The sequence below is a fragment of the Rana temporaria genome, chromosome 2, assembly GCF_905171775.1.
Source record: "Rana temporaria chromosome 2, aRanTem1.1, whole genome shotgun sequence".
In the NCBI taxonomy this organism is placed as follows: Eukaryota; Metazoa; Chordata; class Amphibia; order Anura; family Ranidae; genus Rana; species Rana temporaria.
In genome coordinates, this window is record NC_053490.1 from 69,790,562 (window position 1) to 69,813,953 (window position 23,392).

The 23,392-nt window shown below is 45.3% G+C and overlaps 1 protein-coding gene across 2 annotated transcripts in view; it reads right to left on the reverse strand.

Annotated features, from left to right (window-relative positions):
* Nucleotides 1–286: 286 nt before the first annotated feature.
* The window catches only part of LOC120929118 (phosphatidylinositol 3,4,5-trisphosphate 3-phosphatase TPTE2-like), a 120,174-nt gene continuing 97,068 nt past the window's right edge, over nucleotides 287–23,392 (reverse strand). Inside the window, exons 15-20 of one of the 2 annotated variants that reach the window (XM_040340346.1) lie at nucleotides 19,692–19,797; nucleotides 9,516–9,610; nucleotides 6,406–6,507; nucleotides 4,020–4,115; nucleotides 3,670–3,740; nucleotides 287–687 (exon numbers count right to left, since the gene is read on the reverse strand). In XM_040340346.1, the coding sequence (XP_040196280.1) occupies nucleotides 588–687; nucleotides 3,670–3,740; nucleotides 4,020–4,115; nucleotides 6,406–6,507; nucleotides 9,516–9,610; nucleotides 19,692–19,797 (570 nt within the window). In that variant the 3' untranslated portion in view covers nucleotides 287–587. The remainder of the gene's footprint in view (nucleotides 688–3,669; nucleotides 3,741–4,019; nucleotides 4,116–6,405; nucleotides 6,508–9,515; nucleotides 9,611–19,691; nucleotides 19,798–23,392) is intronic. The other variant, XM_040340347.1, reaches the window with a different exon arrangement.

Genomic DNA, 23,392 nt, shown 5'->3' on the forward strand with positions numbered 1-23,392 from the left:
CTCGACGGGATCCTCGACAGTTTCCTCGTCGAAAAATGTACACGACATGTTTCTTCTGCAAAAAAAAAATCCCAGCAAGTTTCTTGCTGGTTTTTGCTGAGAAACTCGGTCGTGTGTACGAGGCGTGAGAGTTTTCAATTGTGTATACACCACTGTAACAACACCCATTCACTCCGTGCTCCTCCCAGAGATTACCATGTTATGGAGATGCTCCAACATGCTAACAAACACAGCAGTGATAGAAGTAAATCAATGGGGCACTTCACGGAGGGGGATTTTCACTGAGTGGTAAATGACCCTCAATATTAACCCTCTACCAAAATATAGTATGTTGTACATGAGTTATAAAAAATAGACATCTATAAAATGCTACATAGTCAAAGAATAGCTTTGTTTTGAACCAATTACTGCTGAAAAGAGGACAAGTAGCCTACATCTTTACAGCAGTGATAATATATACATATAAACACTAGTATAAAAGTAATATTACAGTATAAAATATGGCACATTGTGTGTTTTCAGGCTTTTCAGTTCATGTCACAGTGAAGATCAGATATATGAAATGTGCCTGAGGATCAGACATCGCATCATGACTCAAAGTTCAATTCCACTGCAAAGTTTTCACTGTAGATTTTTCCAGACTTCTCTTTGTGAGGATTATCCAACTCATTTTTTGATAAATAAATTCTAAAATAAATGTTAATACAAAAATCTTATTATTATTATGGTTTACATTGGAAAACAAAGTAGAAAACTGAATCTTTCAAAACTTTAAGGATACACGTACTTGTGCACACCTACGACCCATATGCACCACCACCAAGTCTATCCCTATCATAGGTAATAGCTGGTTTGTGCTGCCATGACTATGAGCAGTTTTGAATTTCTGGGTGGTCATGGAGTCTACTTAACTATGCATGCTCAGTGATCTAGTCATAGCGAGTAATGGAACACCTGTCTCTGTTCATAGTGCAGCGCTGACTGCAATTACAGGTGCAGTTATGTACAAATCACCAGAGAATCAAAACTACTCCTGACCACAGAAGAACAAAACACTTATATCCTTTATCAGAAGTATAATCATGTGGGAGGAGGGATATGATCTTCTGCAGTGCAAAATTGCAGTCGTCTTTAACCACTTGAGACCCGGACCTTTAGGCAGCTAAAGGACCTGGCCAGTTTTTGTGATTCGGCACTGCGTCGCTTTAACTGACAATTGCGCGGTCGTGCGACGTGGCTCCCAAACAAAATTGGCGTCCTTTTTATCCCACAAATAGAGCTTTCTTTTGGTGGTATTTGATCACCTCTGCGGTTTTTATTTTTTGCGCTATAAACAAAAATAGAGCGACAATTTTGAAAAAAAAATAATATTTTTTACTTTTTGCTGTAATAAATATCCCCCAAAAATATATAAAAAAAATGTTTTTCCTCAGTTTAGGCCGATACGTATTCTTCTACCTATTTTTGTTTAAAACAATCGCAATAGGCGCTTATCGATTGGTTTGCGCAAAATTTATAGCGTTTACAAAATAGGGGATAGTTTTATTGCATTTTTATAAAAATGTTTTTTTTACTACTAATGGCGGCGATCAGCGATTTTTTTTATGACTGCGACATTATGGCGGACACTTCGGACAATTTTGACACATTTTTGGGACCATTGTCATTTTCACAGCAAAAAATGCATTAAAAATGCATTGTTTACTGTGAAAATGACAATTGCAGTTTGGGAGTTAACCACAAGGGGGCGCTTATAGGGGTTAAGTGTGACCTCATTTGTGTTTCTAACTGTAGGGGGGTGTGGCTGTAGGTGTGACGTCATCGATTGTGTTTCCCTATAAAAGGGAACACACGATCAATGACAACGCCACAGTGAAGAACGGAGAAGCTGTGTTTACACACAGCTTTTCCCGTTCTTCACTCCGGGGACTGATCGCGGGACTCCAGCGGCAATGGGGTCTGCGTGTCCCGCGGTCACGGAGCTTCGGACCAGGTCGCGGGCGCGCGCCCACGACCCACGGCTGGGCACTTAAAGAGGACATACCTGTACGTGCTTGTGCCCAGCCGTGCCATTCTGCCGACGTATATGTGCAGGAGGCGGTCCTTAAGTGGTTAAATGGCGGTGGCTAAAGCAGTACATAGATGGTGCCATTTTCTTTCCTGCAACCACGGGTTACAGGAAAGGAAATCACTCAATTCTGACTGTGCTGATGGGGGATTCCCTTCCACTGATATTGATCTATTGTGTTCCGGTGGGGGGCTCGGGGAGCCCTCCCAGTTGGGAGAACACACAGTGATCATTGCTAGTGGCTATAGCCACTGGCAATAATCACACAAAATACGTCATGTTGGCTGTACCCAAGTTCATCGATCAACTTGGGTATAATCAGCCTGCCCATACATGGTTCGAATCTCAGCCGGTCCCTGCTGAATTGGCCGAGATTCGAATCGTCTATGGTTGGCTTTAGTCACTTGTAGATATTTGTCTACTATACTTGCTAACACATCGTATGGCATCTCCACCTAGTTGTGACTCTTCAGTCTCTAACAAAATATACGCTGGAACAATGCTAGAGGAGAGGAAATAGCTCTAAACTGTTCAGTGCAAGAGGGGTGACTGCAGCAGGGAAGATGAAAATGTTCATGGGGACAGAAGGTCCTCCTGTCCCTTTTAGGCCTTTTGGCAGTTACAAGCCCAATTGCTTTACCACTGGATTCAATCTGAGACCTTAGATCAGGGGTCTCAAACTGGTGGCCCTCCAGCTACTGCGAAACTACAAATCCCACGAGGCATTGCAAGGACAAGCATGACTCCCACAGGCAGAGGCATGATGGGACTTGTAGTTTCGCAACAGCTGGATGGCGGCCAGTTTGAGACCCCAGCCTTAGAACAAAATGATTTATGTAAGTGGTGAGTAGGGGTGTAGCAGAGAATAGAAAAAATGTTGGAAATTAAATTGTCTTTTTTTCAACACTTATGAAATGAATTCAACTGTGTCTGCTCATAAATTTGACCTATCAAGCTAATTTATTTGTAGATCTCCATACGTATTCCATTTTTAAATCTCTTTCTTAGGTATTGGTAATCAAAACCATAAAACAATTTTAAGGAGACCCTATCATGGGCAAACCCCCAAAACTGCAGTTATAGAGTACCTAAGGGTGCATGCATATAGGCGCAGCAAGCTATATAACCTTACTGTTTTTGCGTTCTTGGGTTCTTTCGACAGGCAATGCTCCAATAGTATTGGGTAGTTTCAGACTTTGCTGCTACCTCCTACGTCCTTACATTCCTATTGGCCCATCACAGTGGCAAATTGGAATGTTCAGGAAGGGGTGGGAAGAGTGGTGTTAAGGCTTCAGCTCTACTGGAAAGTTGCTAAAGTTGAGTCACTGATCCAGAATAAGTATGTTAATCAGGAAAGTCAGAGAAAATATTGTTCAGACAAATTGTTCTGGATCAGTGAGTTAGGAGGTATTGAACCAAAAGGATCAACAGTGGCAGGCTCATTTTTACTCACATGTCTGGCTTCTGGTAAGCTCTTGTAAAATTACTGAAATGGGTATTAGTGGGAGCCAAAAGTATTCACTGTCTGGTCCCCAAATGATCAGATGATCTTAACACAGACCAAGCACAACAACCTTCAACATACCAACTTAAAGACTTACCTATTATTTTCTACGAATGAAGTATTAAACCAGAAATAGAATGGACAGTCATCATAGCCCTTGGGTAGACCCTAAGTAAAAAAGATGACAGATAATCTGTAGTATATTGTATTAAAAATATGTCTACCGAAATACAGAACTAAAGTTGCAGGCTAAGTGTATTTAGGTTATAATAGCATGAACATGTTCTAACAGAGTGACTATAAATTGCTCAATCATTTATTGTACAGCATAATTACAGCATGGCAAAGCAGTATGTTAGTCAATAGCATTTATATATTCCCTTTAGTCATTACTCTTTAAAATATTTAAATCAAGGTGAAGCTAAAAACAAATATTAATTCACTTACAGCGCTAGATTCAAATCTTATCTTTACGTCCCCAGAGATAACCGGACAAACATCTAAACTGATGACTGCAGAATTATTCCCAGGATCATAAAACAGCTGTAAGAAAATATTATTATAAGGAAATATAATATAAGAATATAACATAACATAATATATATATATACTGTATAACATAATATAAGAATATAACAGAATATAGGACAGCAAGGGTCTACCACAGACTTAAGATACTTCCATCCCATTTTTATCTTTATGTTTTTGGCACTAGATTATCCTATGGATCGGCGGGTCTACTTAGGCACTCCTTGATATGAATGGGGGAATGAATGCATTATGTTTGTGTCTCAGCTTTGCCTGTTCACTGCTCCTCATCCTTCGGTTTCATCAGCTTGCAATAAAGCGCATGGTTTTTATCATTTACGTATACAGGCAGTCCCCAATTTACGAACGCATTAGGGACTGTAGGTTTGTTCATAAGTGCAATGTTTTCGCAAGTCGGAACACTGCTTGTAAGTGTAACTTTCGCCTGCGCAGGGATGTGGCATGTTCTGGCTCCGCCTGTGCAGGGATGTGGCATGTTCCGGCTCCGCCTGTGCAGGGATGTGGCATGTTCTGGCTCCAGCTGTGCAGGGATGTGGCATGTTTCGGCTCCACCTGTGCAGGGATGTGGCATGTTTCGGCTCCGCCTGTGCAGGGATGTGGCATGTTCCGGCTCCGCCTGTGCAGGGATGTGGCATGTTCCAGTTCCGCCTGTGCAGGGATGTGGCATGTTCCGGCTCCGCCTGTGCAGGGATGTGGCATGTTACGGCTCCTCCCTGTGCAGGGACGTGGCATGTTCTGGCTCCTGCCTGTGCAGGGATGTGGCATGTTCCGGCTCCTGCCTGTGCAGGGATGTGGCATGTTCCAGGTCCGCCAGTGCAGGGATGTGGCATGTTCCGGCTTCCGCCTGTGCAGTGATGTGGCATGTTCCAGGTCCGCCAGTGCAGGGATGTGGCATGTTCCGGCTTCCGCCTGTGCAGGGATGTGGCATGTTCCGGCTCCACCTGTGCAGGGATGTGGCATGTTCCAGGCTCCGCCTGTGCAGGGATGTGGCATGTTCCGGCTTCCGCTTGTGCAGGGATGTTGCATGTTCCGGCTCCGCCTGTGCTGGGATGTGGCATGTTTCGGCTCCACCTGTGCAGGGATGTGGCATGTTTCGACTCCGCCTGTGCACGGATGTGGCATGTTCCGGGAGCTTCTGGGGCTCTTCTGGCCATGCAGTACATGAAGTACTGCAGTGTGAAATGTGGCAAGATAGCTGCTCGGGAGTATCCAGGACCAGCATGGAGCAGAAGCAGAAGGGATTGAGGCCGTTCGTAAGTAGGAGTCGTTCGTAATACGCCTGTAATACGTATATTTTTGGGTGACATCTATAAAAGGGGAATTGTTTTTTACTTTTTTTTTAGGTTTTCTAGCAGAGTTTAGTTTGTTGTCACCCAGATAACAAGGATAACTTGCCAAAAATGTGTGGCAGTGTTAAATTGTAAGTCTTGTTAACTTGCTGCATATTTTCACTGGCAGGTTGTACACTTGCAGAGCATTTGAAGCACAAGTTCTAGTTGACACTTTTTCAATTTTTAGCAAGTTTGCATGGCAATTCTCTAGCAAGAGCAAAGTTGCAGTGGTGTGTCCACAGCAAGAGCCCTGCAAGTCTACAGCCTGACAATTCAGCCACAGTGACCCCTGTGGTCGGATGACTATTGCGCAACATAACTGAACAGAATGTATGCAAGAAAGTTAATCTGGAGTCATGCAATGCGGACTTGCTGCAATTGTGCAATTGTGCAACAAACTTGTGAAGCCTGGCAAGTCTAGCAATAGCTTAGGAAGTCATTTTCAAACTTGCATCACAATCTGGACACCTATTGCTGCCACAGATGATACCTCTACGGGGTAAGCTAAACAGGCCTATGCCTATGGTCTGAAATTAATAGGGATAGTAGCATCTGTTGTCTAAATTGAAGAGCTGTGTGTATACTTATTTGTATATTTCTTTCAAATCTGTGGAGTATTCCAGCAAGAAGCAACTCCTGCACCTTGCCTCTGTACTGGAGCTTCCTGTAATAAGGACCAGTTTGTTGGGGAATTTCTGTAATCCGGTTTTCTTAAGGGACACGTGCATGGACATGGTATTTCACATGCCTCGACCCACTGTTAGTGCTGACTGGTCTTTAGCTGTATCCTGTGCCATAAAGAATCATGTGCTCTGAAATACCCACATCCAATCAAAAATTTGAAAAAAAAAGCAGTCCATTTGGGTAAACAGTAAGGACAGAGGCGTCCCTAGTACCTGCAGTCTTCATGATGGCATACAACGTTTAGTTTAAACATAACTGCCATACTATACCTTACAATTTTCTTGAGTCTCACAGACACACTGGAATACCACTTGTTTGTTGATTATAATCTGTACCTTCAAGTCACTTCCATTGTTTCTTCCTACTCCTGTGTATTATTGAATATTCAACAAAAAATTATTATACTGTTGCAAATTCCTGATGATGGAACATCTATGCTTCTCTATGCACGAAATCACTGGAGATGGGTGTCAACTTTCTTGTTAAAAAAAAAAAATGTAAACCTCAACTGAATGACATTTAACTTGCTAAAGTACTTTTGTGTATCATAAACAACTGCCATTTTTTAAGATTTCTCAGCTGGGAATGGGAGAGTCGTTTTCCTAAAACAGATATTCATTTGATGAAACCAGTAGGTTTTAAAATATATAAAAAAATACTTTAGAAATCGCATTAACATGTTTTTGTTATAAGAGATTATATTTATTGGGTTTACATACAGCATCTCACAAAAGTGAGTACACCCCTCACATTTTTGTAAATATTTTATTATATCTTTTCTTGTGACAACACTGAAGAAATGACACTTTGCTACAATGTAAAGTCGTGAGTGTACAGCTTGTATAACAGTGTAAATTTGCTATCACTTCAAAATAACTCAACACAGCCATTATTGTGTAAACCGCTGGCAACAAAAGTGAGTACACCCCTAAGTGGAAATGTCCAAAATTGGGCCCAAAGTGTCAATATTTTGTGTGGTCACCATTATTTTACAGCACTGCCTTAACCCTCTTGGGCATGGAGTTCACCAGAGCTTCACAGGTTGCAGCTGGAGTCTTTTCCACTCCTCCATGACAACACCTGAGACCTTGTAACACCAACGAGTCGCATGAAACCGAGGAAGGAAATGGCTAATTGGGCCCAATTTGGACATTTTCACTTAGGGGTGTACTCACTTTTGTTGCCAGCAGTTTGGAAATAGTAATGGCTGTGTGTTGAGTTATTTTGAGGGGACAGAAAATGTATACTGTTATACAAGCTGTACACTCATTACTTTACATTGTAGCAAAGTTTAATTTCTTCAGTTGCCACGTAAAAAGATACAATAGAATATTTTCAAAATGTGAGGGGTGTACTCACTTTTGTGAGATACTGTATATTGTAAAGTGGCTGTACATAGTGTAAGGGAGACAGGCTTAAATGGGAGTGTCAGTGGTAAACCATGCATGAGCCAGGGACACCCAGAAACAGTTCAAGTGGGTTTGTGCTGCACTTTATTTTAGCATGGCCATACAAAAAATTTAATTTCATAAAGTGGCGCTTTGTACAGCAATCTATTGCATAAAAACATTCAAAATATCTGCTCATCTGAGCCACTATCTAAACATATGTCAGTTCCTGACTAATGGTGCCACCTAATGAGCTCCCCAATGCAAATAGGCAGCCCATGTCTCTTTTTAGAAAACTGTTGTTAGTCAGCCTTTTCACCCAGCAGCAGGCTCTCACAGTAGAGAAAGCAAAGGTAGATCTACTAAAGAAGAATTCCAGGTATGTATATTTTTGCATAGTTACATTGGTCCAGCTTGGACAAATGGAGCTATGCGCACACCATAGCTGTGGAATCCCTCAAGAAGCTGGAAATCATTGTAGTAGACACCTCTAGTCCAGTGATCTCAACTAGCTTCCAGGTCCTGTGCCGATAGGCTGCACTGCTGCATTCTAAACACAGAAGGTTGGCCGCTCAGCATGGGCCCATTCAGAGATCACCTTCCCTGACTGGACAAGGTTGAGAGGCAAGGCAATAGCGCCACGCTCTCCATGTCGCTCAGAGAATGCTTTGCATTCATTGAGAAGATGCAAAGCTTTCTCTGAATGGCGCAAGTGCCCAGTGCTAAAAAATGCAGCAGGGCAGCCACTTGGCAAGGAACCTCGAAGCTAGCGGAGATCACTGTAGTAGGGGTGCCTACTGCAACGATTTCCGGTTTCTAGAGAGATCCCACAGGTATGGTATATGCATAGCTACATTGGTCCAAGCTGGATTAATGTTACTAAGTAAAAATATCTATCACTGGAATTCCTCTTTAAAGCGGGGGTTCACCCGTACATAAAACTTTTTCCCCCTAGATGGATGCTCGTTTTGTCTAGGGGAATCGGCTAGTTGTTTTAAAATATGAGCTGTACTTACCGTTTACGAGATGCATCTTCTCCGCCGCTTCCGGGTATGGGCTGCGGGACTGGGCGTTCCTATTTTGATTGACAGTCTTCCGAGAGGCTTCCGACGGTCACATCCATCGCGTCACGATTTTCCGAAAGAAGCCGAACGTCGGTGCGCAGGTGCAGTATAGAGCCGCACCGACGTTCGGCTTCTTTCGGCTACTAGTGACGCGATGGATGCGACCGTCGGAAGCCTCTCGGAAGACTGTCAATCATGAAGGAACGCCCGCTCCCGAAGACCCATACCCGGAAGCGACGGAGAAGATGCATCTCGAAAACGGTAAGTACTGCTCATATTTTAAAACAACTAGTCGATTCCCCTAGACAAAACGAGCAGGAATCTAAGGGGAAAAGAGAAAAAAAAAACATCATTGGGTGAACTCCCGCTTTAAAGATCTGAGAAAATAACACATTTGTTTCCTCATAACAGACACAAACCCTGGAGCCCCTCACTATGTATAGGTGAGAAACCTAGGTAACATATATACTCCATCCGCAATCTTGCCAGCCAGTGTCTCGCAATAGGCACATGCCTCACCAAGAGAGACGTCTACCCAACCTTGACAGGGCTACATGCAATTAAGATTTTCCGTAATTTTCTTCTCACATTATCCAGGTGTTAGACACCCTATATAATGAAATTGTTGTACCTAATTATTATAGTCATCTATGAGTCCCAAAGATATCTCCCATTTTGTGTGATAATGAACAAAAACACTGGCACAGTCCTTCACTGACATTGGCTGGGTTGGCTGCCCAATTTATGTTGCATAATTCTAAGTACTGTATAAAGAAAATACAACCTCTACTACTGCCAGAGCATGACTTGAAGATTAGGGCTCCTTACAAATTGAATATTGCAGATCCTGTGTCATTCTTTTCTCCTATATTGGTGATTTTTAAAGCCCAACTTTTTTTAATAAAGAAGGAAAGGATTCAAACTTATCTCTAGATTATATTGTCGTCTGTGTCTCCACTGGGGCCATATCCCTCGCTTTTTTTTCTTGGGACTCCAGGGCAGCAAATGAGGGGAATGGGTCACTAAGACAGGAAGGCATAAACAGCAATAAAAACCTCACAGAAGATCTAAACTTTACTCACTCTACTAAAAATATTTTTTATTGCTACCTCTGTTCCCATTGAAAAGTTATCCCATTATGTTCTCTCCCTTTGACTTTCTGTTAGGCCTCGTACACACGACCGTTTTCCTCGACAGAATCCATCAAGAAACTTGGTGGCAGAGCTTTTTTGCCGAGGAAAAACAGTTGTGTGTTTTTCATCGAGAAAACTGTCGAGGAACTCGATGAGAAAAAAAGAGAACAAGTTCTCTTTTTCCTCGCCGGGAGTCTCAATTTCCTCATCGGGCTGATTTTCGACGAGAAACACTTGTGTGTATGCTTAGAAACCCGCGCATGCTCAGAATAAACTATGAGACGGGAGCGCACCTTCGGTAAAAGTAGCGTTTGTAATGGAGATAGCACATTTGTCTGAAAAGTGCAAATCGTCTCTCACCAAACTTTTACTTAACACGCAGTAACATAATATTAGCAAAAGCAGCCCCAAGGGTTGTGCCAGTGGAATCGAACTTCCCCTGCCGTCGTACGTGTTGAACGTCACCGCGTTTGAGAACAACGAGATTTGGTCTTGACCGTGTGTACGCAAAGAAAGCTTGTCAAGATTCTCGACAAGCCTAAAAAGGAACTCGTCGAGGAAAACGATGTTTCATTTACGACGAGTTCCTCGGTCGTGTGTACGAGGCCTTACTGTGAAAGGAAGTGATGAAATGTCTTCCCAGTGGGGGACAGGCAGTTATAACAACCAGACAGAGGTTCTATTCCTTCCTCTCTTTATCCAAAAGTACAATTTGGCTAAAGTTGGGCTATAACAACTGTCTGGTAGCAAAATTCACATGCAGATTCAAACTTTGAAGGATAAGTTTACCTAAAAACTAAAAATAAAATAAATGCACAACTTTGTTTAAGACTGCAAAGCATTGCACCTGTGATCAGCAGATTCTGGATGCAATGGTGGGTTCTTGAAGGCTGTGGGGCAGATCCTCAATTTTAAATTTCCCGCGTCGTATCTTTGTTTTGTATCCACAAAACAAGATACGACGGCATCTTAGATGCAATTTTTCGGCGGCCGCTAGGTGGCGTTTCCGTCGAAATCCGCGTCGAATATGCAAATTAGCTCTTTACGCCGATCCACGAACGTACGTCCGGCCGGCGCATTTTTTTACGTCGTTTGCATTCGGCTTTTTCCGGCATATAGTTAAAGCTGCTGTTATGAGGCGTACTCAGTGTTAAGTATGGCCGTCGTTCCCGCGTACAATTTTGAATTTTTTACGTAGTTTGCGTAAGTCGTTCGCGAATAGGAATTTGCGTAGAATGACGTCACCGTCGTAAGCATTGGCCTGTTCCGGTTAAATTTCGAGCATACGCACTGGGATACCCCCAGGGACGGCCTATGTGCAGTTAAAAAAAAATGTCGTTTACGTCGGGTCACGACGTATTTACATAAAACACGCCCCCATTACATCCATTTGAATTAGGCGCCATTACGCCGGCAAAGATACACTATGCCGCCGTAACTTACGGCGCGGATTCTTTCAGGATTTGAACAAAAAAAGTAAGTTACGGCGGCGTAGTGTATCTTAGATACGCTACGCCCGGCGCTTTTAAATGCACCGCTGTATGAGGATCTGCCCGCTTGCTGTCAAAACGGGGAAGGGGAGGGGCATCTGTAACATGTAACATTCTGAATATAAGTGTAACATGTTACATGTTAAAAAAGGTGAACTCAAGGCCAGAAAACGGATGGGCAGGAGGGAAGGCTGCCCTGGGCACTGTGGTATTATGTGCGGTGGGGGGCTGCTTGGAGGAAATTGGGGAGGGGAAATTTGTGTTGGGAGGGGGAATTTGGCAGGTGGCAGGTGGTAAGAGTTGATATAGGAGGGAAAATTTGTGCTAGAAGAGGTTATATGGTAGAGGGGGAAAAGGACTTGTACTAGAAGTGGAATCTTTTTTTGGGGGTGGGGGGGTATTTGTGCTGGGGGGATTTGGTGGGGGGGAATTTGTCCTAGGAGGGGAATGGGTGGTGAATTTATGCTTGGATGGGGATGGGATTTATGCTTGGAGGGGAAATTTGGAGTGGGAGGGAGAGGATGTGTACTCGGGGGTTCAATTTGAGGGGTAGAGGATTTGTGCTAGGAAGGGGAAAAAATGTGGGGGGTTATTTCAGCTTGGGGGAGATTTGGAGGGGGGATGTGTGCTTGGAGGGGGAATTTGGAGTGGGAGGGAGAGGATGTCTACTCGGAGGGTCAATTTGAGGGGTAGAGGATTTGTGCTAGGAGGGGAAATGTTTTGGGGGGCAATTGTGCTAGGGGGATTTGGGGGGGAGGAGATTTGTGCAGGGAGGGGGGATTTTTGCTGACATATAATGCTCATACATCTTTGGGGGGCACAGTTTGGCATGTTTTCCCTGGGCTCTAGGTGGCCTTGTCCTGGCACTGGGTGAACTTATCCTTTAATTCTAAAATTTAATTTACGGTATCTATATTTATTTTAAATACTGGGCTCCATTCACAAAACTGTATTTGTTTCTTTAGGATCTGAGATAAAATAGCTCATAGCGTTTTTCAAATTTTTTTTTGCAATTCACAAAAAAATGCTGCTAAAATAAGGCATGCATTATTCCATCGAAATGTGTGGTATTTTTGTCTTGCAATGTGTTATCCAGTCAGATAGATTCAGTGGAGAGGGATTAGAACATCTGTCAGTTTTTATTGCTGTCTGATTTACCCTCTCTATTGTTACTGTTTCTCCCTATCACTAAAAGTGAAAGAAAATAAATTCCCACATTTTGGGTTGATATTGAGCACTAATAGTGAGGAAATCTTCTCAATGGGACACAGATGGCAAACAAACTTACAGGGGTTCTAACCCTCTATTACTCTGTACAAAATGAAAAATATAGTTTTGTTTTTAGTTGCACTTTAAGCAGGTAAAGGACCTGGCCAGTTTTTGTGATTCGGCACTGCGTCGCTTTAACTGCCAATTGCGCGGTCGTGCGATGTGGCTCCCAAACAAAATTGGCGTTCTTTTTCCCCACAAATAGAGCTTTCTTTTGGTGGTATTTGATCACCTCTGCGGTTTTTATTTTTTGCGCTATAAACAAAAATAGAGCGACAATTTTGAAAAAAAAATTAGGGTGATTCAGTAAGAGTTAGGCCGGCGTATCAGTAGATACGCTGACCTAACTCGGAATCTGCGCCGTCCTTGCGCCGTCGTATCTTAGGGTGCAATATTTAGGCTGGCCGCTAGGTGGCGCTTCCATTGAGTTGGCGTAGAATATGTAAATCACTAGATACGCCTATTCACGAAGGTACGCAGTAAAGATATGCCATTTACGTAAGGCATTTTCAGGCGTAAAGTTATTCCATCAAATAGCTGGCCTAGTCAATGTTAAGTATGACTGTCATTCCCGCGTCAAAATTTCAAAATTTCACGTCGTTTGCGTAAGTCGTCCGTGAATAGGGCTGGACCTAATTTACGTCCACGTTAAAACCAATACGTCCTTGCGGCGTACTTTGCCGCAATGCACACTGGGATATGTACACGGACGGCGCATGCGCTGTTCTTAAAAAACGTCAATCACGTCGGGTCACAGTTAATCAACATAAAACACGCCCCCCCACATCCTCTTTTGAATTCGGCATAAGCCTATTCATGCTACACCGCTGTAACTTAGCAGGCAAGTACTTTGTGAATACAGTACTTGCCTGGCTAACTTACGGCAGCGTAGTGTGAATACGCTACGCCGCCGCAAAGATGCACGCCCCTACCTGAATCCAGCTAAATCTTTTTTACTTTTTGCTATAATAATTATCCCCAAAAAAGATATAAAAAACAATTTTTTTCCTCAGTTTAGGTCGATATGTATTCTTCCACCTATTTTTGGTCAAAAAAATCGCAATAAGCGTTTATTGATTGGTTTGGGCAAAATTTATAGCGTTTACAAAATAGGAGATATTTTTATTGCATTTTTATTAATATATATATTTTTACTACTAATGACGGCGATCAGCGATTTTTTCCATGACCGCGACATTATGGCGGACACATCAGACAATTTTGACACATTTTTGGGACCATTGTCAGTTCACAGCAAAAAATGCTATAAAAATGCATTGTTTACTGTGAAAATGACAATTGCAGCTTGTGAGTTAACCACTAGGGGGCGCTGAATGGGTTAAGTGCGACCTCATATGTGTTTCTAACTGTAGGGGGGCTGGGCTTGACGTGTGACGTCATTGATCGTGTTTCCCTAAAACAGGGAACACACGATCAATGACACTGCCACAACGAAGAACAGGGAAGGTTCTTCAGCTCCGGAGGACTGATCGCGGGACACCGGCGGCGATCAGGTCCGTCGTAGTCGATGACCTCACCGTATTCTTGCCATTGAAAAGAACGGCGGTTCTTTTGAATGGCCGTCTGTATGCACGGATTTTCAAGAAAAGCTTGCCAGGAATCCCGTCAGGATAAAACCCAAAATGTTTTTGGTTTTTGAGGTAAATCCCACATCAATGTACAATGACATTTTCAGCATCTGCCTTAGGCCCCTTTCACACTGGGGAGTTTTTCAGGCGGTACAGTGCTAAAAATAGCGCCTAAATACCGCCTGAAAAACTCCTGCCCAGCCTTCTCAATGTGAAAGCCCCACTGAGGCGATGCGCTGGCAGGAGAGAAAAAAATCTCCTGCAAGCAGCATCTTTGGAGCGGTATAAATACCGCTCCTTCCCATTTAAAACAATGGGAAGGCACATTGCAATGCAGAGGCACATTGCGGGCGGTATTAACCCTTTATCGGCCGCTAGCGCAGGTTAATACCACACCGCTAGCGGCCGAATCCCACGGCAATTCTGACGGTATAGCGCCGCTATTTTTAGCGGAGCTATACCGCCACCGCGCCTCCCGCCCCAGTGTGAAAGGGCCCTTAGGCTGGGTTCACACTATACTACACGACTTTCATCCTTCTTTGCTCTGCGACAATGCTCCTACACTGATACTACATTGGTCCTACATTTATCCTACATTGGTCCTACATCCATCCGACTTTCATGAACAGGATACTACTTTGATCCTACTTTGTCCTGGACTTGAAGTCCGACTTTCAATGAGCAGGGATCAGACTTGGATCCCTGCCAATATCAGGCAATGTGTTTTATATGAATCTTGAGGGGGAACTCCACGCCAAATTTTAACAAAAAAAACGGCATGGGTTCCCCTCCAAGAGCATACCAGGCCCATGGGTCTGGTGCAGATTTAAAGGGGAACCCCCTACACCGAAAAAACGGTGTGGGGGTCCCCCCAAAATCCATACCAGACCCGAATCCGAGCAGCAGCCTAGCCGGTCAGGAAAGGGGGTGGGGACGAGCGAGCGCCCCCCCCTCCTTAACCGTGCCAGGCCGCATGCCCTCAACATGGGGAGGTAGGTGCTATGGGGCAGGGGGGCGCACTGCTGCCCCCCCACCCCACAGCACCCTGCCCCCATGTTGATGAGGACAGGGCCTCTTCCCGACAACCCTGGCCGTTGGTTGTCGGGGTCTGCGGGCGGGGGGCTTATGGGAATCTGGGAGCCCACTATAACAAGGGGGCCCCCAGATACCGCCCCCCACCCTAGGTGAATGAGTATGCGGTACATCGTACCCCTACCCATTCACCTGGAAGTAAAGTGTTAAAAATAAATAAACACGCTACACAGGTTTTTAATATATTTTATTAGTCAGCTTCGGGGCCCCCCTCTCTTCTTTAGCTCTTTCACAAGGGGGGGCTTGCTTCTTCTGATGTCTTCTGGGGGGGGTCCCAGTCTTCACCGCCATCTGGTTCTCTTCCGCCGGGTGGGGGCCGCTTTCTTCTTTAGCTCTTTCACAGCGGCCCCCTCCCGATCTTCCTCCGATGTCTTCGGCAGGCGGGGGGGGGGGGGGGGGGGGGGGGGGGGTGGTGGTGTTGTGGTGCCCGGGCTTCTGTCGCCTTCTCCTTCTGCCTTCTCCTTCTGCCTTCTTCTTCGCTGTTGACACGTCGCTTCCTCACGCTGTAATGCTGTGTGCGGCAGGTCGCACCGACTTATATAGGTCTCTTATGACGTCACAGTCCCATCATGCTCCGTGCACCCGGAGCATGATGGGACTGTGACGTCAAAAGAGACCTATAAAAGTCGGTGCGAGCCGCCGCACACGGCATTACAGCGTGAGGAAGCAACGTTTTACCGAGAAGAAGAAGAAGGCAGAAGGAGAAGGCAGAAGGCGCCAGAAGACCGGGCACCACCACACCACCCCACACCCCCCTGCCTGCTAAAGACATCGGAGGAAGACCGGGAGGGGGCCGCTGTGAAAGAGCTAAAGAAGAAAGTGGCCCCCACCCGGTGGAAGAGAACCAGACAGCGGTGAAGACTGGGACCCCCCCAGAAGACGTCGGAAGAAGCAAGCCCCCCCTCGTGAAAGAGCTAAAGAAGAGAGGGGGGGCCCCGGAGCTGACTAATAAAATATTTTAAAAACCGGTGTAGCGTGTTTATTTATTTTTAACACTTTACTTCCAGGTGAATGGGTAGGGGTACCCCATACTCATTCACCTAGGGTGGGGGGCCAGTATCTGGGGGCCCCCTTGTTATAGGGGGCTCCCAGATTCCGATAAGCCCCCCGCAGACCCCGACAACCAACGGCCAGGGTTGTTGGCAAGAGGCCCTGTCCTCATCAACATGGGGGCAGGGTGGGGTGGGGGGGCCGCAGTGCGCCCCCCTGCCCCATAGCACCTACCTCCCCATGTTGAGGGCATGCGGCCTGGCACGGTTAAGGAGGGGGGCCGCTTGCTTGTCCCCACCCCCCTTTCCTGACCGGCCGGGCTGCTGCTCGGATATGGGTCTGGTTTGGATTTTGGGGCATAGGGGTGGTTCCCCTTTAAATCCGCACCAGACCCATGGGCCTGGTATGCTCTTGGAGGGGAACCCATGCCGATTTTTTTGTTAAAATTTGGTGTGGAGTTCCCCCTCAAGATCAGTAGAATACATGTCGCATGCCAAAGTCGGAGCGTGCAAGACTGCGTTCCGATTTTGATCCTACTTCAATGATGTTCAATGGAGTGAAGTAGGATCAAAGTCGGACCAAAGTAGTACAGGGAGCGTTTGCAAAGTCGGACCGACATGTGTCGGACCTGTTAAGACGGCTCCTATAGGGAAACATTGCTTTTCACACGTCATGCGACATGAGCTCCCAATGTCGGAGCGTATGTCGGACTAGTGTGAACCCAGCCTAAAACTAGACTAGAGAGTGGGAAATCTGGTGCAGCTGCATAGTAACCAATCAGCTTGTTCAATGAAGCTTTGACAAGAAAAACCTGGAAGTGGATCGGTTTCTATGCAGAGCTGCACCTGATTTTGTACTATCCTCTCCAGTTTTAGTACATTAACCCCACTGTTCTTAGGCAGTTTTATAACAAGAATAAATATGAAAATAGTACCATAGTGCCCAGAAAGCAATCAAATGTATTGCTCATTAATTTCTTTACTCCATCCTGCTAAACGTGAATTTTGAGTTGTTGCTATTAACCGCTTCTGGACCACCCTATGTACATTTACTGCAGCATGACGGCCCAGCTGCGCAAAATTACATACCTGTACAAGATTTTGTGCACACGGTTTAGGGGGGCGAGCGCTCCGAGCTCCCGCTGTGACTGGACAATGCGGGAGCCTATCAGCATGCCCGGCAGCCGTGATGGCCGCAGCAACCTGCCGATCGTTCACAGGAGAGACGGATCAGCCCTCTGCCTGTGTAAACAAGGCAAACAGCGGATCTGTCAGGAAGGGAAAGAGAGATCTTGCGATTCAGCCAAGCTGAATCACTGGACTCTCTTTTCCTTCAGTGTGAAACTGCCCCACACAGTTAGTAAGCACCTTCCTTGAGAACATTTAACCCTTTGATTGCCCCTGGTGTTACCCCCTTGCCTGCCAGTGCCATTTATACAGTAATCAGTGTATTTTTATAGCACTGATCACTGTATTGGTATCTCTGGTCCACAAAAAGTGTCAGATTTGTCCGCTGCAATGTCGCAGTCCCGATAAAAATCGCAAATTGCTGCCATTACCAGTAAAATAAATCTATTCCACAGTTTGTACACGCTATAACTTTTGCGCAAGCCAATCAATATATGCTTATTAAGTTTTTTTTTTTACCAAAAGATGAATACATATTGGCCTAAATTGATAAAGAAGAAATTCCTTTTTTTTTTACATTTTTGGGGGGGATATGGATTACAACAGAAAGTAAAAAATATTGTTTTTTTCCCCCCAAATTGTCGGTCTTTTTTTGTTTATAGAGCAAAAAATTAAAAGCGCAGAGGAGATCAAATACAACCAAAAGAAAGCTCTAATTGTGGGGAAAAAAGTCATCAATTTTATTTGGGTACACGACTGTGCAATTGTCAGTTAAAGTGACACAGTGCCGTATCACAAAAATAGCTTGGTCAGGAAGTGGGTACATTTTTGCTGATTCTTCTTTGCAAACAGTGTAAAATTTCAAGGGGTATGAATATTTTTTCGAGTCATTGTACTATTTTATTTCGTAGGAGCCTGAAAAGCATTGTGCCCGCAATCAGCAGATCGTGGGTGCCATTCAGGACCCCTAAAGTCAGTCAGTGTAAGCTGTTTGCCCATACATCCTACATCATACAGGCAGGAAGACTCTATGAACAATTTGAGCACTCAACAGCGCCCTGGTAGTTCATTGAGAACTACAAGCGCACAGCTGCAAAGGATCTTATTACTTGTAGTTCATGGATTCACAGGGATCTGTGAGTAAATGACACAGCTTTGTGGGCGGAGCTCTTTTCAGATAGTGACAGCAGGTACAGGGAGAAGATCCCTGGCCTGCTGTCACATGGAAGGGGGTATCGGGGAGCGGCTGCAGGATCAAGAACATGTTACAGGTTCCACCCTAAAAACAGATGAAACATGTCAGGCCCCGTACACACGACCGTGTTTCTCGGCAGAATTCAGACAGAAACTCGATCGGAGCCGTATTCTGCCGAGAAACCCGGTCGTGTGTACACTTTTGGCCGAGGAAACCGACGAGGATCTCGTCGGGTCAAATAGAGAACATGTTCTCTATTTCCTCGTTAGTCAATGAGGATACTTGGCTCGCCGAGATCCTCGGCGGCTTCACAAGGAACTCGACGAGCAAAACGATGTGTTTTGCTCGTCGAGTTTCTCGGACATGTGTACGGGGCCTCACATGTTCTCGAAGGTGAACTTATCCTTTAAGTAGTCATGCTGAATATTGTAGCCAATATTTTCTAGCCATTTCGAAGGCTTCAGCCATATTCCTCGGGCTGCTCATTTATAGCTAACTCTAGATTGGATGAAACCCAACTCCAGACAAAACCATTTTAAAACAGCTGTCGACTTTTTACTGCTGTATTTGGGGGAGGTGGGGCAGCAGTGAGGGGTAATTAACCAACTGATGATAGGCAGCACTAAAAACACACTTTCTAGCAGAGTTGATGAAGGTTTAGAACCTCTGCCATGATTTTATTGCTGTGTCCCCATCCAGACGTTTTACATTTACTCAAGTCATGTCAAGTTCAAGTCATGGTGTCAAATGGAATAAGAAGATAAAATCTCCTTGAGGCTAGGTTCACACTGCTGCGAATTCAAAATCGCGGTAAAATCGCGATTTTACCACGATTTCGCGGCTGCGATTTCGGCCGCGATTTAAGAGACATCAGGGTTCAATGTAAATCGTGGCCCGAAATCGCAAAAAGTAGTACAGGAACTACTTTTTGAAATCGGTGCAGTGCCGCAGATGCGGCGTCGCACCGATTAGGACAGTGCCATTGCTGACAATTGCCGATTTGAGATGCGATTTGACATGTGAAATCGCATCTCAAATCGTACCAAATCGTACCCAGTGTGAACCTGGGCTTATGGTTCTAACCATTCTCTGCTTTATTTAAACTGCCAAATACTGTTCCCGAGCAATGTTTGTCTTTGGGCTCTTGTCTTTAATGTATTATTAGAGAGTGTCCTAATAATGTTTTCATTCTTAGCATACAGTAAGTGCTAAAATTACCTTCGATTGAATGGATTCGTATACTTCGAATTCTGAACTTTTTCTCTGGAGGGAGCTGTAAAGCGTACTTGTTCTTCAGAATTTCATAGTAAGTCACATATCTACTCTGCAAGTAAACACATACACACATAACATTAGTATACTATTCCACAACTTTGCAGTGCTGGGAATCTGGGTCCAATAACCACCAGAAACCTGAGGGTCATTTCTAGATGCTCAGATCTCGAGACAAAAATATGCCAGTAGGCCATCAAGTGCTTATGCAGAAAGTGCGTTTGTCAAAGAAATATTCAACTTTTAGCTTTTTTTGTGGGCAAGGAATAATGTGATTGGTTTAGTGCCCTTTGTAGAGTCAATGGCCCAGATTCACAGAGAGCAAGGCGCACATTACGCCACCGTAGGGCAAACACTGTAAAAAAAAAAAAAATCATAAAAAAAAAAAAGGTAAAATAACTGTCACCAGTCAGTCTCCCTGATCACCACCATACTAGTCATATGACACGGTACTGTACTGGTGACAGTTTGTGAAAAAATATGCGATTCTTTTTTTTTCATTATTTCTTAATTTCCCCAAAAATTATGACAAAAAATTACAACTGCCATGTCTCTTACTAAATAACTTGGACTGTCTACTTTCTAAAAAGGGGTCATTAGGGGGATATCTGTACTGTCCTGACATTTTCAGGCCTCAAGAAATGGGATAGGCTGTCAGTACATCAGGATTGATACATTTACAGATATATACCATAGTCTGTGAACGCTATAATGTTCCTAAAGACTAAATGATATATACACTGATTTGGGATATTTTCACCAAAGAAATGTAGCAGAATGTTGGCCTAAGTTTATGAAGAACAATTATTTATTTGCAAAATTACATAACAGACACAAAGAAAAAACACATTTCGTTTTTTTTTTCAGTCTTTTTTTGTTTATTTAGCAAAAATGGAAAATCCCAGTGGTGAATAAATACCACCAAAAGAAAGCTCTAGTTGTGTGAACAAAATGATAAAAACTTAGTTTAAGTACAGTGTTGCATGACCGCACAATTGTCATTCAACTTGTGACAGCGCTAGCCTATATGCTGAATGCTGCTAGGGCATATATTCCAGATCTATGGAAGTCCACAACCATCCCATCTTTGAAACATTGGTTTTCTAGAATAGATGAAATTAGGATAATGGAAAATATGACAGCCCTATTCCATGGTAGAGAGGAGAAATGTATGGAAACCTGGCGGCCATGGATGACCTTTACTTGTACACTTCAATATGATTGCCTTTCTGCTTAGCATTCAATAATCTTATGTCTGTAAGGCCCCTTTCAGACGTCCGCTCCGCCTGTCCGTTATTACAAGTCCGTTAACGGACTTGTAATACATCCCTATGGGATCGCGTCTGTTAGCGGATGGAGCATCCGCTAGCGTCCGCGTCCGTCGGGATCCGGCTTTCGGACGGAAGAAAACCCTATTTTTCTTCCGTCTGGCGGAGCGGAACTGATGCAGACGGACAGACGGTCCGTCTGCATCAGGTTTCCCATAGGGCAGAGCGGAGCTGAGACAGGGCGGTCCCTGCACTGTGTGCGGGGACCGCCCTATCCGCCGACAGCTCAGCGGGGATCCCCGCTGAGCCGACGGAGACACACGGAGCGGACCCAGAAACGGTCCGCTCCGTGTGAAAGAGCCCTTAGGGGGGGGGTGTTCGTTTTAAGTAAGGTACTGTTTTTTTGTTTTTTGTTATGTTTTAATCAAGAGCCTGGCAGGTAAAATTTAGGAAGAATTTTGGCAGAAATAGGTAGGGAATGTACCTTAGGTTAACATTAGTGGTAATGGGCCTGATTCCCAAAAGAGATACGCAGGCGGAACTGCTGTTCAGTCTGTGCCTAACTTTGGAAACGATCCTCAAAAGGCTTTTTCCAAAGTTAGGCAGAAAATCTGACATGTGTAAGACACTTACACGGTCAGATCTTAGGATGCAGTACCGCATCCGCCACTGGGGGCATTTCTCATTGAAATGCAGCTTTGAGTATGCAAATGAGGACTTAAGCAGATCCACAACGCTTTTCATCAGCTTTTCATCCTTGTGATTTCTGCGTAAGTTCCGATTTGCTTGCGCAAAACTAGGGCTGGTTTTACAATGTGGAAAGTTAGTCACACCTTGTAAAGGCCCATTCAAGCGACGGCATTTGGTATGCATTCCTGAGGGAGAACTCCACGGCAATTTGTAAATTCAAAACCGGCATGGGTTCCCCCCCCAGGAGCATACCAGGCCCTTTGGTCTGGTATGGGTTGTAAGGAGACCCCCCCCCACACCGAAAAATCGACGTAGGGGGTCCCCCTACAATCCATACCAGACCCGTATCCAAAGCACGCTACCCGGCCGGTCAGGAATGGGAGTGGGGACGAGCGAGCGCCCCCCCCTCCTGAGCCGTGCCAGGCCGCATGCCCTCAACATGGGGGGGTTGGGTGCTCTGGGGCAGGGGGGCGCACTGCGGGCCCCCCCACCCCAGAGCACCCTGTCCCCATGTTGATGAGGACAGGACCTCTTCCCGACAACCCTTGCCGTTGGTTGTCGGGGTCTGCGGGCGGGGGCTTATCGGAATCTGGGAGTCCCCTTTAATAAGGGGGCCCCCAGATACCGGCCCCCACCCTAAGTGAATGGATATGGGGTACATCGTACCCCTACCCATTCACCTGGAGGCAAAAAGTTAAAGTTATTAAACACACAACACAAGGGTTTATAAAATAATTTATTATTCTGCTCCGGAGGCACCCCCCTGTCTTCTTTATTAGCTCTAATACCAGGGGGGGCTTCTTCTTCCGCTCTCCGGGGGTCTTCTCCGCTCTCCGGGGGGGGCTTCTTCTTCCGCTCTCCGGGGGGGGCTTCTCCGCTCTCCGGGGGTCTTCTTCTATCTTCGCCGCTCTCCGCTGTTGACTCGGCGAACCCCGGTTCTTCTGCAGCTGTCCGGTGCCTTCTTCTTCAGCGCTGGCTGCCTGCTATCTTCGTGTGTTAGCTCAATTACTAGCAGGCAGCCAACGCGGTCTTCTGTGACGTCAGGTTCTTCTTCTCCCCTCTTCCGATGTTGACTCGTCGCCTCTTGTCACTGCAATGATGGAAGCGCGCCTTGCATCCCATTTATATAGGCATCACCGTCCCATCATGCTCCGACAGGTACCCACGTGGTGGGTGCCTACCCACGTGCACCCACCACGTGGGTACCTACCGGAGCATGATGGGACGGTGATGCCTATATAAATGGGATGCAAGGCGCGCTTCCATCATTGCAGTGACAAGAGGCGACGAGTCAACATCGGAAGAGGGGAGAAGAAGAACCTGACGTCACAGAAGACCGCGTTGGCTGCCTGCTAGTAATTGAGCTAACACACGAAGATAGCAGGCAGCCAGCGCTGAAGAAGAAGGCACCGGACAGCTGCAGAAGAACCGGGGTTCGCCGAGTCAACAGCGGAGAGCGGCGAAGATAGAAGAAGACCCCCGGAGAGCGGAGAAGCCCCCCCCCCCGGAGAGTGGAAGAAGAAGCCCCCCCGGAGAGCGGAGAAGACCCCCGGAGAGCGGAAGAAGAAGCCCCCCCTGGTATTAGAGCTAATAAAGAAGACAGGGGGGTGCCTCCGGAGCAGAATAATACATTATTTTAAAAACCCTTGTGTTGTGTGTTTAATAACTTTAACTTTTTGCCTCCAGGTG